The sequence below is a fragment of the Salvelinus namaycush genome, chromosome 33, assembly GCF_016432855.1.
Source record: "Salvelinus namaycush isolate Seneca chromosome 33, SaNama_1.0, whole genome shotgun sequence".
NCBI classification, from domain to species: Eukaryota; Metazoa; Chordata; class Actinopteri; order Salmoniformes; family Salmonidae; genus Salvelinus; species Salvelinus namaycush.
In genome coordinates this window covers 2,363,208-2,379,907 of record NC_052339.1, presented here as the reverse complement: position 1 = coordinate 2,379,907, position 16,700 = coordinate 2,363,208, and the positions used below count along the sequence as shown (strand labels likewise).

The window sequence follows — 16,700 nt, the reverse complement described above, 5'->3', positions numbered from 1 at the left end:
ACATCGTTTGCAAACTGATATGTGACGTATATTATTGCCAAAATAAAATGCAAAGCAGGCAAGCCCCCCCTCTCCACAAAAAAAATTAAATAATTGATTTGTTAAAAATGTTTTGCTAAATGACAGGTCCCACTGAATGCATATACAGTGATTTGCTTCGGGGGCATTTATTTGACTTTGGAACATGTTTTAAAAACCCAAATGTAATGCAAATGTAACTTAAATATGAACAAAAATGAATCACTGTTAATGTTTAGACAATTATTTTTATTACATCATGAATAAATACAGGTTATTGACACTTTCTACTGTTACCTGGGGGGACTTTTATTTCGACAATTTCCTAAATTCCATGAACCGGAAATACTTTATTTTGTGTCGCTGAGGAAACGTTGGTCTTGCGCTATCATACACGTCCTATGCACACAGCACCACGGCGTTTATCAACTGGTGGCTATATAGCATTTTTGCAAGTGGGACACCTGTGTAAAATATGTTTTGGAAGCGTTAAACGTAAGTAGACATGTCTCGAGTGTACGTCAAGCATGGATATATATATATATACTTAGTATATGCGGCAACTGTGTCTTGACTGCCAGGAATACAATCTGAAACCTGAGCTGTCAGAGATTTAGAACTCTGAACTCTGTTTTGTCTTGAAGCGCATGGTGTTTGTAACAAACTGTTACATTAGCATGCTAGCTTAGCTGTGCTAACTTGTTACAAGGAAGGGAACATGCTAACCTAGCACTTTCAGTTCAATTACATTACACGTCATTGGACGAAGCAGTCTTCTGTAGGGCGGTGTTTTGTTAACAAGAGTCGCCAACGGTCGGTCTGAACATTAACACGCGTTGGCTTGCGGTACGGGTTTGGAATCATAAGGACTTTATATGCGCGAGAAATCATTAACAAAAAGTGAAATTGATACCTCTTTACGGTTAGGGTTCCCACACGGCCATAAGTCGATGTTATAGCGCTTGTTTACGGAAAACAGACTACCTGTGCTAATTGTGTAAACAAGACAGACGTCACAAACGTGTGTCCACTGAAAATGCTGTCGGCTGGTGAGCCCAGGACCTCCACATCTGTCTTCTTCCCCTGTGGGATCTCTGAGACCAGCCACCTGGACAGCTGATGAAACTGTGGGTTTGGACAACAAAATAATTTCTGCACAAACTGTTAGAAACTGTCTCAGGGAAACTGACTTCAGTGGACATATGCTCACCTTCGATGGTCACTGGCACTCTGGAGATGTGTGCGCTTCGTTGATGAATCCCGTGTTTCAACTGTACCGGGTAGATGGCGTTGTATGGGTGAGCGGTTTGCTGATGTCAACGTTGTGAACAGATTTCCACATGGTGGGGTTACGGTATGGGCAGGCATAAGTTACGACAACCAACACAATTGCATTTTGTCAATGGCAATTATTATTATTATTATATATATTTTTTTTAACCCTTTTCTCCCCAATTTCGTGGTATCCAATTGGTAGTTAGTCTTGTGTCATCGCTGCAACTCCCGTACGGACCCGGGAGAGGCGAAGGTCGAGAGCTGTGCATCCCTGAAACACAACCCAACCAAGCCGCACTGCTTCTTGACACAATGCCCACTTAACCCGGAAGCCAGCCGAACCAATGTGTCGGAGGAAAAACACTGTACACCTGGCGACTGTGTCAGCGTGCACTGTGCACGATGGGACAAGGATATCCTTATCGGCCAAACGCTCCCTTAACGCGGACGACGCTGGGCCAATTGTGCGCCGCACGATCCTGTTGCCCATTATCGTGCCATTCATGCGCTGCCATCACTTCATGTTTCAGAATGCTAATGTACTGCCACAAGTCGCAAGCATCAGTACAGCTAAATGTCCTAGGTCTTCAATGGCCTGCATTCTCACCAGATGTCACCCATTGAGCATGTTTTGAGATGCTCTTGATCGACATGTATGACAGCGTGTTCCAGTTCCCACCAATGTCCAGCAACTTCGCACAGCCATTGAAGAGGAATGGGACAACATTCCACAGGCCACAATCAACAGCATGATCAACTCTATTGGAAGGAGATGTGTGCATGAGGCAAATGGTCAGCTACTGACTGGTTTTCTGACCCACACCTCTACCTTTTTATTATGTTATCTGTGACCAACAAATGCATATCTGTATTCCCGGTCATGTGAAATCCATAGATTAGGGGCTCTATTTATTTCAATTGATTGATTTCCTTATATGAAATGTAACTCAGTAAAATCTTTGAAATTGTTGCGTTTATATTTTTGTTCAATGTAGAACTCAGGGCCGGTCCTGGCCATTCTGCCGCCCTAGGGGAGACACATTGTTGCCCTTACTAGAATAGTCCCAGTAAGGAAAATTACGTTGAAAAGACGTCCTAAAATACCTATTTTTCCGTATGTTCAATTTGGGTTCTGAATGAAAGTTGAAAAGATGTAATTTATAGACATCTATGTTTAAGGAAAATCAAGGCTGGTCCAGACAGGACAAAATCTGAACCAAACATAGACGTCTATGATTGGTTCAGACCAAAAACCAACGTCCGTGGATGTGGAAATCAAGGCCGGTCCGGATTGCACCAAAAAAGACTCACGGACAGAACAAAAAGAAAAACATCTAAAAGGCGCCAGCGTCGGTCTGTGCTTACTGGGGTATAGCCTACAGTGTCGCCTGAAATTGAATTTTAGGTTTGCCAATCTGTGGTAGGCCTACCATTTGTGACCCAACGTTTCGATTCGATCTTATGTAGCAAAATTTGTAATGGTGTTTATTTTTTATTTTTACATTGGACAAAATGGTATATCATACACTGCAGTTGGGGAGAAATGGGGAAAATAATTCTGCTTTGAAAGTTGATAAACTTGTAACCCCACTTGGCCTTTGGAATGTTTTGGTAAAGCTACTGGAGAGCTCTTCTTTGCCTACACCTATTCAGCATCGTTCACACCCTCTTAAGCCTTAGCCCCAACCATCTCTAAGGTAACCAACCAAAGACTAAAAGTGGTGAAAGTAGTAGCCTACATTAAGGCAGAACTCCACGTAAAAATACACTTTGTCTAGTCCTTGGCCTAGATGATCTGACATTGAAAGTGTCCAGATAAAAATATAGTATAATTATTAGATGATGCTTACACAGACACTTGTCTAAATTGATGGGTCATGTGAAAGAAATGCTGTAACCACCCTCCCAGCCATATCTAGCTAAGTGGATGGGTCACTATTGTCTAGACATGTACACATGTTCATGAAATACAACAGATGGCTGGAATAACCCCCAGACACACCTGGCTAACTTTTATGGGTCATGTAATCCTTCTCTTGTGAAGTGGAGTCTTTTGTTTAGACAGGTAGCTAGCTAGCTAAACAATTAACCATAATCCCACCCATAGCTACAGTACAAAATGATTGGCATACAGTAGTTAGCCACCATCCATGAAATGCTGGAGTATGAATCTGCATGTAGCTAAAGCTAACCAACTAGATTCGATGTTAGCTAGCTAACATTAGGCTATAACTAGCAATGCAGATTGCTTTCTGAGATACGAATAATATTACTACACAGATCATACACGTAATGTTAGCTGGCAAGCTAACGTTCGCTATCTAGCGAACAGTATGCTTTATCTTGCAATGAAGATGACTTTCTGACTAAATTAGAAACTTAATATATGAAAATGTAGGCAGACTCTTACCCATATATGTGTAACGGATGTGAAATGGCTAGCTAGTTAGCGGGTACGCGCTAGTAGCGTTTCAATCAGTTACGTCACTTGCTCTGAAACCTATTAGTAGTGTTGCCCCTTGCTCTGCAAGGGCCGCGGCTTTTGTGGAGCGATGGGTAACGACGCTTCGTGGGTGTCAGTTGTTGATGTGTGCAGAGGGTCCCTGGTTCGCCCCCGTGTCGGGGCGAGGGGACGTACTAAAGTTATACTGTTACATATGGATGAACGCTTCACGGTGGCATGTCTTTTCCGTTTGGTTTGTAGCTAGCTATAGCTTGTTTGGCCCGTTGTCAAGTCACTCCGGGCAACCGTGTGCAGGAAGTAATGTTAGTCCAACACAACTTTTTTTCCCACTGATCTCTGAATCAGCTACCCAACTTTATCAAGAGGAGTTATACATTGCTTATTTGCAATGTGTTTACACAGCAGGAAATGCAGAAGTATATTTTTAGCTATGAACAGCTTATTAAAAAAAATTGGCACATACAAGCATGAAACCAGTTATGGGATGAAACTCCTGGACAGCAGTTGTGAGTAGCCTGATTTGTCCATTTTATTTTGAACTGTCCTGTTTTTAGGATGTTGTTAACATATCACCACATTTTTTTGTTGTTGTTGATTGGGCAACATTTAGGTTAGGCTATTTGATCGTAGAAAGCTAATGCAATAAGTTTACTTCTCATTACATTGTCATACATTTTATCTCCAGCCTGTAGGCTACAGAAAAGGGCACATACTCTTTCTACCATATGCTATATCTGCTACATGATTTATGTTAGATTTGTTTTTTGGGCGGAATATTGGTGGAGTGCTGCAGAGATGGTCTCTCCAACAGCACCATGGTGAGCCACGCTGGGAATTGACAAGATAAATATTTGGCGTCCTTGCCTTTGATAAAGTGAGCACTGCTTATCCCAGGGCGGTATCAGCGCCCACCTAAAAAGGCCAAATACCACTGGTGGGGAGAAATGTCATTGTTTTTGGGAAGAATTATGTGTCGTTTTATGTGTTGTTGGAGGTACATCTTGGTCAGTTTAACTCAGAAAATGACGCCCTAATGAGCAGCCCGGCCCTGGTAGAATTGTACCGCAATTGAAAACCGATTCATGTTTAGATGGAGTATTTGGCTGTTTTGGCTTCCAGAGCCAATTCGCTCTTTAAACAGAACATGTAAGGTCCTTGGACTAAGGAGTAACGTTACCCTTCTTTAGTCCAATATTGGGCTCACCTGGCCCTCATACTATGCTGGATTCTTCCTTCTCCCTACAGTTCTCAGCCATTAGCTTTGCCCACGACTGCCTCATGTGAGCTACAATCCCGACGCTGTGTTTAAACGTCAATCATCGCTTGTTATGGCTTTTGAAACATATGGCACTTTCTTTAATCAGCGAGGAAGAATCCTTCAAATAAAAGATACTTACTGTTGCAGTTTTGCACAGATTCATACAGCTATGGGTGGCTCCAGCCGACGAAACTACAATTCCCGAGTTATGCTTACATACAGGTGCTCGGAACATGCTGATAACTAATTAGCACAGGTGATCGCCTCTTGTTTTCCGTAAACAAGCGCTGTAACATGGAGATATGGCCATGAGGGAACAAAGTTTTTTTTAATACATTTGCAAACATTTCTAAACTTGTTTTTGCTTTGTCATTTATGGGGTATTGTGTGTAGATTGATGGAAAATAACAATTTCATCCATCTTAGAATAACGCTGTAACATAACGAAATGTGGGAAAAGTTGAGGGGCCTGAAATACTTTCCAAATGTACTGTTAATCCCAGTCATTTGGTTACATACATTTCTTTTAATGTATGCATTAGTCATTTTACAATTGAACATTTTTCAAACTAAGAAAATGAAGAAATGGACATAACTGGTAAAAATAATTGAATAAACCAAAGCTTTATCGCAAGTGTTACACCGTTTGAGCTCTCCAAACAATGTACGTCTCCACTATGAGAATGAGAAGAGAACATGTATGTAATATATTCAATGAATTAACAGAAATTACTGTAAACAAACTGTAGGAAAGGCTCTCATTTTCTTATACTATTTAGGGAACTGTCCCTTTAATTGTGGGCACCTCTGAGCGCACCTCCAACCCTTTACCTAGCTGCTTTTATCAACGCGGGTGTATTTACATACACTAGCATTGCTTTTAATTGTGTTTGGTTTTACAAAAGCAGTGTTTTTAAACAGACTACAAAGTGTAAATAGGATCATTTTGGTAAAGTCAGTCTCGCCTAAAATGTAGTTTGGAACATCCGTGCGTCACAACAGGTAAATTAAGGTTGGGGTTTGATTTGAAGATGTCCATATGCCCACGTACATGGGGTGAACAACTGCGGTGATTGCTCTCTATCCAATAGCATAGACAGCGAGACAGACCTGCCCAGCAGCTCCGACTTTGTTTACATAAGACACGTTGCGCATTTTTTTACTTGGATAAATACTCCACCAAACACCTTAGTTAGATCTAAAACATCCTCAGCAAAAACGTAAACTCGAGAAATCTGTAATTATCTTAGACGAATTCCTGTGATTTTGAGGAAGTTAAAGTGTCTCATGGGGGACAAACCTCATTAACCAAACGCAGAATCGGTCAGGAAACACACGTCCAAGACTGAAATCTCGTGTTTCTAATCAGCATCAGAAAAACACGTGTGCCAATCGGACTGTTTTTGTTCAGCCCAATACAATTGAAAGCAACGCTAGTGTATGTAAATACACCGACCCGTTACGTACCTGAGTACCTTTGAACTAAAAGACAGTTACAAACCATCCATGCATTCTAAAATAGGCTACCTGCCGTAACACTAACATTCTAAAATGACTGGGGAAATGCGGGTATTAACGGTAACTTTAATACTGAGTAGGCCAATATATTTAACTGCGAATGTATAAACATTGTCAAAGGGCACACAATTGACACATTAGCTGGTTTCCATCCAATTGGTGACAGATTTTCATGTGAATATTATAAAATGTGCACATTTTCCAATCAGTGGTGTTTGTTGAGAATACAAATCAGTGCGTGATGGTTTTGTCACAAACTGTTGCGTTAAAAAGCAAATGTGCCTACTGTTGTCTTGGCATGTACACTATAGCCAACAATTCGGAGATACAATGCGGGTAGGCTAGTCTACGTGATGAGATTATGGGTAAAGGAGAATATTTGTCAAATGGCAGTCAAGCATCGATTATGTCACCAGAATAAAACCCTCGATAGTTATTGGAAAGGAACATCAAACTGATCACTATGCACTTCCGCCACCCTGTGAAGTTCATCACGTTTTTTCATCTGTAGCCTAATAAACTGCATGGTTTCCCGAGTCATAGTGGGGGGACAATCGGCGTCCACTTTAATTCGATATGATCAATATTTGCTCATAAAGGCGTTTCCACTGCCATTTCTCACATAATGAATTTAACCAACACTGAGATCGCACCATATCGAACAAATTCTGTCTGCATTTATACAATTGTACTGAAACGTCCCGTTTCCATCACCAGCTTTTGTAAATTTTATTTTTTAGATACGGTATGACTTTACTCGCATACACTGGTAGATCGAAACGTGGTTGTTGAATCAATGAATGCGCGATTTGACGGGAGTCGATGCGCATTCGTGGGGAGAGCCGTGCCTAGTGAGTCTCTGCCATACATCTCAGTACCGGAAAGGAAGTGGCGACGCAAGAGTGAGGAATTTGTTTGACTTCATGAGTGTCGAATTTGGTCAACAAAAAATGTAATTGCTACTGTGAGGCTTATTTTATCGAAAATACGTTTGGTAATGGTTAGGTTGTTACAAATGCACTGATTTATAAGTGGACGCACGTGGCATTTTGGCAACGTTGAAAACATCTCATTTATATCGGGAGTTGTGCATGTTGTCATAGAGAGAACTAATCATGGGTATAGCCCGTTTTAACATGGACAGTGCCATTGACTGCGTCCACCATTTTAAAGTAGCCAACAGGGTGGGGATGCCTATGAGTTAGGAGCAATCGGCCAATGAAGAAGGAAAATATACTACTTTAAAATTCAGATTGCCTCATTGGCGCTTCCCATTCTGTCAGGTGCTATAATGGTACAGATGCAAAGATGAGCCCTCTATCTCTATGGCCTGTTGTTCAAACACGCATCTGCCTTCACATTGGCTAGAATGGTCCCACCTGATCTCGCCGCCTTCCATCTTCGAGGACATGTTTTTCCATTGTTAGAGCGGTCAATCGAGTATCTTGTTAATATAATAGTCTTTGTCAATTACTAACAAGTACAGTTCACTACAACAAAGCATTTTTTGTTGTCTCATTTGCCACCATTAGGGGGCATCCAAAGGCCGTAAAAGTAATATCTGAGGTGTTGAAAAAAAATCACTAATTTCAACATAGAGATGAGATGCTATGATGTAATGTGAAAAGGACATTGTCCTACATTTCTTAAAAGTGAAGCAAAAAAGAAATAGTCCTCCAACTGACGTTTCCTATATGACCGTGTAATCATGGCCGTCAATGCCATGACTATTTTAATAGTGAACTGAGTTTGAGCGAAAGGAATTATTTATTCTGTCTGAGTGGCCTCTTGAGGTATAGCAATGCAGCATAGAGCATGTTTACAATCTCACATTACTGTTCTCCCGGAAAAGCCTTTTGAAATCTCTCTTTGGCTTCTCACCATTATCATGATTATAATTTGATCTATGTTCCATAATGTTTTCTCCTGTGAACATACTTTAAATCGTGTGTCTTCTAGAGTTGAACATTAGAACACTACTTACATTATGGCTTGCCTGAGGCCAGACTGTACAAGAGGAATGTGGTGTAACAACATAAGACCATGACAGAAGAGGTTATTTTCATAAATATCTTATCATGAAGTTTACGGTGGGATCCCTGCCTGTATAACGTGACGCGCAAAAACATGCACTTCATACAATGGCTTTATCCACTCTTTTCTCTCCAGTCAGAACTCCTATGAGGACGATAAAGGAGATATCCAATGTGGATTGACTGAAGTCCCATCTTTGGAAGGCCTCTTAGAGGAAGAACTGCCAGGAACAGAAGGATGAAAAGGAAAAGGAGAAGGAAGAATGTTGCTGTAACAGAGGCCATGGGAGGGGAGGAGGACCCAAAAGATGAGGCCCACCAGGGGCCTAGCACCTTAGCTGATGCGAGGGAGGAATATGGTTCAGCTGTGGAGGATCTGGGAGTTAGGTTTGTCAATGTCCCGCTTTGTATTACCTCACAGCTGACCGCAGATCTGTGTCGATGTCACATAATAGAGCCAAAATGGGTCTCTCTTAGTTAACAATAATGTAATTACTAACAATTAAATATCTTCCACTTAGTGAGGAGGAAGACCTGTATCGAGGAGCTGAAGAGCTCCCCCAAGGGCCAGTCAAACATGCAGGACCGGACGCACTGTTTGAAGTCACACGTCAGTCACTTTCAGATCATTTCATTTTTCCCAGAATTGTTTTCCAGAAGTGTCTCCTTAAAGGGGCAATCTGCAGTTGTCAGATCAATTGTTTTACTTATAAATGAATGATATGATCCCATAGCTTTTGAATAATGTTACGATCACACCCCATCAGAACCCAGGAAATATAAATTTGTTTTATTTCAATGTTAGTAAACATTGTAAATGTAAAACAAAAAATGTATATCCTCAACATGGTTAAAATGATATCATTGATGATCAGTCCTTGCATCCATAGCGCTCTCTATGAATTTGATTGTGGTTACATTTCTCCAGGTAACCTTGACAATTTGTTTAAAACGAGTGGCCTCCTGGATCTTTAATTTAAAGCACTTGCTCCCTTCGGTCTCAACGTAGAGGTTGACCTGAAGCCATTCATGTGATTGTGATTTTGCTATTCATTGTAAAGCATGTTTTGTAGGCCTATGTAGCCCAATTGTATCTATGATCGTATGTTATCCATTCATGTTTTTATATATATATCTATATATATATGCCACAGCTGCCATGATTACATATACCTGTGTGTCCTTCCAAACTATATAAACTAGTAACCCGTAGTGTTTGTCATTATACCCTGATGAAGATTGCTTGGCTGTCTAAATGTCGGTTGTACAATTATTGCACCTGAGCTCCTATTATTTTTCATACATTTCTCCAGACCCATCTGTCAGCTTTTTACCAAAAAAAGAGGCGGTGTGCCCTCTTATTGTTTCAACTGTGGATTGGCCCTTTAATGGTACACCCCAAAATATTTTAGAAACAATTCTAGTTTGCACCTTCTCACTTTCTTCTCCATATCTCAGTTCCAAAGGTTGAGGACAGATGCAGTCTGGAGCCGATGCTGGATATTCTGTCCTACAGTGAGAGTGAGTGGAAGGGAAACACTACCAAAAGTACCCTTATTAGAAAGGTCAGTTGATTTGACAGTTATTATGATCTTATATTTCCAAATAAATATTTCGGACATTCTTCTAAATCGTTCATGATTCACCTAGATCCCTCTTCCTGTCTGGTCCCAGGGTTACACTAAGCTGTCTCAGAGGTTTGAGAGCCTGAGACGGGTGAGAGGCGATAACTACTGTGCCCTCCGAGCCACTCTGTTCCAGGTGCTCTCCACCAGCACCCAGCCGCCTGTCTGGCTGCAGGTCGAACACATCTCCACGGTACACCATGCTTGCGTAACTGATGCTGACTACACTGTGACACTTTTATATAAGTCACTAGCCCTCGTACTGTCTGTACATTCAGTGGAAGTGCAAGTATACAGTTGAGTGGACATTAGCTGATGGTCAGTGTGGCTTGCCTTTAGTTTATTGTATTAATCTTGGGTCATATTCATTAGTGCACACCGTAGCAAAAGATTTTGCAACAGAACTAAAATTAGCACATTTTGGGGTTTTAGGTTTTCCTTCCCTGTGTCTGTTTTCTTCTGTTTGGTGCATAATGAATATGACCCTGTTTCTTCTCCACAGTGGGCGGAGGAGCTGGAGGCACGTGAGGGGCTGATTGGCCAGTGGATGTTCCCCTCGGAGTGCAGACAGGGGGGTGGGAGCGAAGACGCCGTCCAACAGCTCAAACGCTACATGGAACTCCTCCAGAACAGGGTACCGCCCATGTCTTCCTTCCACAGCCATACAGTTGAAGTCAGAAGTTTACATACACTTAGGTTGAAGTAATTATAAAACTCGTTTTTCAACCACTCCACAAATGTCTTGTTAACAAACTATAGTTTTGGCAAGTCGGTTAGGACATCTACTTCGTGCATGACACAAGTAATTTTTCCAACAATTGTTTACAGACAGATTATTTCACTTATAATTCACTGTATCATAATTACAGACCTCAGGGGGAAAAATGTAGACCTCCACAAGTCTGGTTCATCCTTGGGAGCATTTTCCAAACACCTAAAAGTACCACGTTCATCTGTACAAACAATAGTATGCAAGTATAAACACCATGGGACCACGCAGCCGTCATACCGCTCAGGAAGGAGACGCGTTCTGTCTCCTAGAGATGGTCGTACTTTGGTGCGAAAAGTGCAAATCAATCCCAGAACAACAGCAAAGGACCTTGTGAAGATGCTGGAGGAAACAGGCACAAAGTATCTTTATCCACAGTAAAACGAGTCCTATATCGACATAACCTGAAAGGCCGCTCAGCAAGGAAGAAGCCACTGCTCCAAAACCGCCATAAAAGAGCCAGACTACGGTTTGCAACTGCACATGGGGACAAAGATCGGACTTTTTGGAGAAATGCCCTCTGGTCTGATGAAACAAAAATAGAACTGTTTGGGTATAATGACCATCGTTATGTTCGGAGGAAAAAGTGGGAGGCTTGCAAGTTGAAGAACACCATCCTAACCGTGAAGCACGGGGGTGGCAGCATCATGTTGTGGGGGTGCTTTGCTGCAGGAGGGACTCGTGCACTTCACAAAATAGATGGCATCATGAGGAAAGGAAAATTATGTGGATATTTTGAAGCAACATCTCAAGACATCAGTCAGGAAGTTAAAGCTTGGTCGCAAATGGGTCTTCCAAATGGACAATGACCCCAAGCATACTTCCAAAGTTGTGGAAAAATGGCTTAAGGACAACAAAGTCAAGGTATTGGAGTGGCCATCACAAAGCCCTGACCTCAATCCTATAGAAAATGTGTAGGCAGAACTGAAAAAGCTTGTGTGAGCAAGGAGGCCTACAAACCTGACTCAGTTACACCAGCTCTGTCAGGAGGAATGGGCCAAAATTCCCCCAACTTATTGTGGGAAGCTTGTGGAAAGGCTACCTGAAACGTTTGACCCAGTTAAACAATTTATAGCCAATGTTACCAAATACTAATTGAGTGTATGTAAACTTCTGACCCACTAAGAATGTGTTGAAAGAAATAAAAGCTGAAATAAATCATTCTCTACTATTATTCTGACATTTCACATTCTTAAAATAAAGTAGTGATCCTAACTGACCTAAGACAGGGAATTATTACTAGGATTAAATGTCAGGAATTGTGAAACTGAGTTTAAATGTATTTGGCTAAGGTGTATGTAAACTTCTGACTTCAACTGTATGTACTGTGCGCTCTAGTTTAAACACTCAAACACTGATGTCCTTTTTACTGTCAATGGAGATGTTGCTGATTCCCAATCCTTATGGTTGTAATTGTGGCCATATAGAAGAGGGTTTTAATGGCAGTTTCAGGATAGTTTGGTATACTGCAACAACTGTACCCTTCCTTGTGGATTGCTGTGTCTTATTGAACCAGTCTGATTGGAAACAGGAGACAGGATAGATGGACCCTCAGTCTTCAGGAAACAGTTTAATACATATGTGTGACGTAGACTTGAGACCTCTGCCAAAAGTTACAGGCTGGCATCTAACAGCCTCTTCCAGTTCTTGAAGAATTCTGTTCATTACACTCTACACTTCAAAGACTCCTTCTGTCGTTAAATGGTTGGTAGCTGTACCCTAGCATCGCTAACTAAGGGGAAAATGGTGCACACTGTCACCTGTGTATTATGGTGAAAACTGACAGTGAAGTCATGAATTGCAGTTGCGGAAAGAGCAACATTTGAATATTCAATATGGTTTACACTAAATGATGACAGTAAGTGCGTGTGTGAATTGCAGTCAAGAAACGGGCAATAATTCAATATACATGCTGTGTATTATTTCCAGCCATGGTAATGTTGACACTGTGGCATGTCTGTGTGTTGTGCCCAGTGGCAGGCGGCGGTGGGCTGCTCCAGCATGGAGGAGAGACAGCGGTTGTGTGAGAGTGTGTTCCAGGGAGGTGAGGAGGAGCTGGGGTTGCTGGAGGCCCTGAAGCTCCTCATGCTGGTCCGGGCGTCGGAGTTCCATACCACCATGCAAGAGGGAGGGGACGTGCCCGTCTTTTGCTGGCTGCTCTATGCACGCGACTCTTCCGACTGCCCACGCACATTCCTCTTCAACCACCTGAGTCGAGTGGGTTTCAGCGGGGGTCTAGAGCAGGTGAGCACTGAAGTTGTCCCGAGATGCAGATTTTTGGGTCAGTTTAGCATTTTCCCCACTACTGGTTAGGATTGGGAAAGAGATAATCCTGGATCTTTTACCTAGGGGAAACTTCACCCCAGAGCTGTGACTGTACGACTATAGAATACACATTCATGGTTCCCTGTTCAATTAAATGGTGGTAAATCACAAACCGGAGGATACAGTAGGATGGGAGTGCAGCTTTCCCACAAACCAAAGCCTAACATGCATACAGTTGCACCGCACGATCTGTTCTGTTGGCACTTAACAGCTGTCCAGTCTAAGCCTCCGGGTCTGTCTGAATTGTTCAGTGACCTTCTTGGGAAGGTCTTAAGCCAGAGCACAACATTTTTAATTTTGGTTTGAAGGTTATTATCATCAATGACAGTGCGGTGTCTCGGGGAAGAATGTATTACACAACCGTACTTTTTTAGAGGTTTCTACTGATTAAAGCTCATTTTCAAAGTGGAAACTGAACAACGTAAACACTTCAATTAAATCTTAATGCCCAGTTTTTAAATACAGTGTGTAATAATTATATTTTAAAGCATCAACTCCGTATCTCATTGGTTCCTTCAGGTGGAGATGTTTCTGCTGGGATATGCCTTGCAGTGCACCATCCAGGTCTACAGGCTGTACATGGCAGACACCGAGGAGTTTGTCACCTATTATCCTGATGACCATAAAGAAGACTGGCCCTGTGTGTGTCTGGTCACAGAGGATGACCGCCACTACAACGTCCCAGTGGGCCAGCACAATGAACTTCAAGTCCCAGAGTACGTCCCTCCAGACTGTTTGGAATCTAAGTCCCAGAAGACCTCACGGCAGGCTGATTGCCACTGAAGAAAAATCTCATGGCATGCACACAGGGCCATAATGTCAGAAGGCTCCTCAGGTTGACTGGAAGAAGACTCCTGCTTATTGACAGTTTACACTTAGTTAAAAATAGCTTTTGGAGTATGACTAGGGCAGAACGACAGATTTTTACCTTGTCGGCACAGGGATTCGATCTAGCAACCTTTCGGTTACTGGCCCAACGCTCTAACCACTAGACTACCTGCCGCCCCAATGTGGCTTGCTTGCGTTGAATCCCGTCCCACAACTGATGAATAAATATATCAGATCACAGGCTTTGCACAATACCATCACGATGCATTTTAATATCAGGTGTAAATGGTGTCTGTCAGATGTCCACTTGCATGAGAGATGGACACCTAACCATCCTGCAAAAGGTGACCAGAGCAAACTACAGTAAGCAGAGGTTGAAACCTCACAGCACGTCATTTAAAATAGAACAGATGACTACTACTTCATGTTAAGGGTTTAACTTTAACATTGTTTGACAATGAAACCATTTTGATACCAGTATTTGCTATGTGACTTTAAAAAAAAATGTAAAACATGATATACACTTGCATTTTGAGACAATCGTAAGGTTAGCACGAGCAATAACGTATTTGAAGATGGGCTTAAACTAGAATACAGTCGAGAGGAGATTGTTTGATCATTTGTCCCTGTGTCAAAGGCATGCCTGGTCTGCTTTTGCCATTATGCTCTTGACTGAAGGTGTGATCTTTTTTCGATATGTAACATGTTGCCTTTAACCAAGGTGCTCTAGGAGAAAAACATTGTGCCCGTGTTGTTGCAACATCCAGATACTGGCAACTGTTTCCAGGTTCATTGTCAAACCACCACTTAGTTGGGTTCCAGATATGGAGCCTGGCTTGGTCCTCCATGTCGCCTTAAGTCATTTATGCACAATAGGGGTGAAGATTGGCAATTGCTGCCTAGAGACCATTTAGCAACGAAAGATAAAGGTAACAATGATTATACCACTTGGGTAAATGCTTTTCTACAGTGTTCAATTTGTGCAGATTAAATCAAAAAAGATATTCAATATGTGTCAATGTTTCAATTGTCTTCTATTATTTTGATATATTTATGTGCCAAATAAGATGCCTTTACAATATGAAGAAAATAGCTATACTTGTCAAAATAAAATGAAAGAGCAGATTCCCAGTCTGCATTAAAAGTGGACAAGCATAATGATGTAAACAGTCACGATACCAGAATTTTGACTTCAATACCACCAAAAAAGCAGCTAGGTTTTTTTTATAGAAAAACATTTGATGTTCTGAAACACCAGGAGACCACATTTTTAGGTCTGGGGAAAATGTAAGAACTGTAGATTTGAGTAGTTTAATACCTTGTAATTCAAATGCATATAAACCTAGCCGTTTTTTTTATTAGCAGTGTTTTCTGTAACGCACGTGTTGGAATTTGCTAAACAAATGTCCGCTGGATTGATGCCAATCATGATTCTGCCAGGTAGGCATAGGCTAATTTGTACCTAACTTTTGATTGTACTTAAGGCCTACATGTAGATTCAATCCAATCAAGAGTTAACTAGCGATGTCAGTGGAACTGCAGTTGGAGCGTCAAATCGTTGAGCAGCTGCTCTTGTAATCATTGTTACAAGCCACACTTGCCCCCACTGGCGTTACGAGTTCAGAACGAGAAATTGTAGGCTATATAGAAATAATTACGCTCAAATTAAATTCATAAAATAATGATTTATATCATCCTAATTGTGGTGTAGATTACATTTCACATTCCAGTATTTTAATTTGTAAACAAGGCTGCATGGGATTGACTCCATGCAGCCAATGGCAATGTCTGCTTTAGGTACAGTATAATGCCAGGAGCCACTTGTGGATTTGGCATCTCTAACGCAGTTCCACCTCGGACACAATCAAAACAACCCCTATGTGAATGTTGGCTAAAACAGATCTGATTGAATGTAGCCCTAGTCTTTCCAGCTACCTGAATATTGTTGTTATTAGCATTACTAACAGCTACACAAAGTGGCAGACATACTTTTATATATATATAGATTCAGCTATTTCATCCACATTCGTTGCTGACGGGTGTATAAATATTAAGCACACAGCCATGCAATCTCTACAGACATAAATTGGCAGTAGAATGACCTTACTGAAGAGCTCAGTGACTCAACGTGGCAACGTCATAAGATGCCACCTTTCCAACAATTCAGTTTGTCAAATTTCTGCCCTGCTCCAGCTGCCCCGGTCAACTGTAAGTGCTGTTATTGTGAAGTGGAAAAGTCTAGGAGAAACAACGGCTCAGCCGCGAAGTGGTATGCCACAATCTCACAGAACGGGACTGCCGAGTGCTGAAGCGTGTCAATTGTCTGTCCTCGGTTGCAACACTCACTACCGAGTTCCAAACTGCCTCTGGAAGAAACGTCAGCATAACTGTTCGTCGGGAGCTTCATGAAATTGGTTTCCATGGCCAAGCAGCTGCACACAAGCCTAAGATCACAATGTGCAATGCCAAGCGTTAGCTGGAGTGGTGTAAAGCTCGCCCCCATTGGACTCTGGAGCAGTGGAAACAAGTTCTCTGGAGTGATGAATCATGCTTCACCATCTGGCAGTCCAATCGACTTATCTGGGTT

At 41.8% G+C, this 16,700-nt stretch overlaps 1 protein-coding gene across 3 annotated transcripts; it reads left to right on the top strand.

The window, feature by feature from the left end:
- The first annotated feature begins 390 nt into the window (after window positions 1-390).
- LOC120027959 (ubiquitin thioesterase otulin-like) lies at window positions 391-15,122 on the top strand. 3 transcript variants are annotated; one of them, XM_038973053.1, is made up of 8 exons: window positions 410-513; window positions 8,703-8,953; window positions 9,088-9,176; window positions 10,025-10,131; window positions 10,241-10,384; window positions 10,694-10,825; window positions 12,935-13,204; window positions 13,805-15,122. In XM_038973053.1, the coding sequence occupies exons 2-8, from the start codon at window positions 8,805-8,807 to the stop codon at window positions 14,066-14,068; spliced, it is 1,155 nt and encodes a 384-aa protein (XP_038828981.1). In that variant the 5' UTR covers window positions 410-513; window positions 8,703-8,804; the 3' UTR covers window positions 14,069-15,122. The 3 variants fall into 3 exon arrangements, with proteins under 3 accessions (XP_038828982.1, XP_038828981.1, XP_038828980.1); XM_038973052.1 differs by having other exon boundaries at window positions 10,217-10,384; XM_038973054.1 differs by lacking the exons at window positions 8,703-8,953; window positions 9,088-9,176 and having other exon boundaries at window positions 391-513; window positions 10,217-10,384.
- Window positions 15,123-16,700: the final 1,578 nt, after the last annotated feature.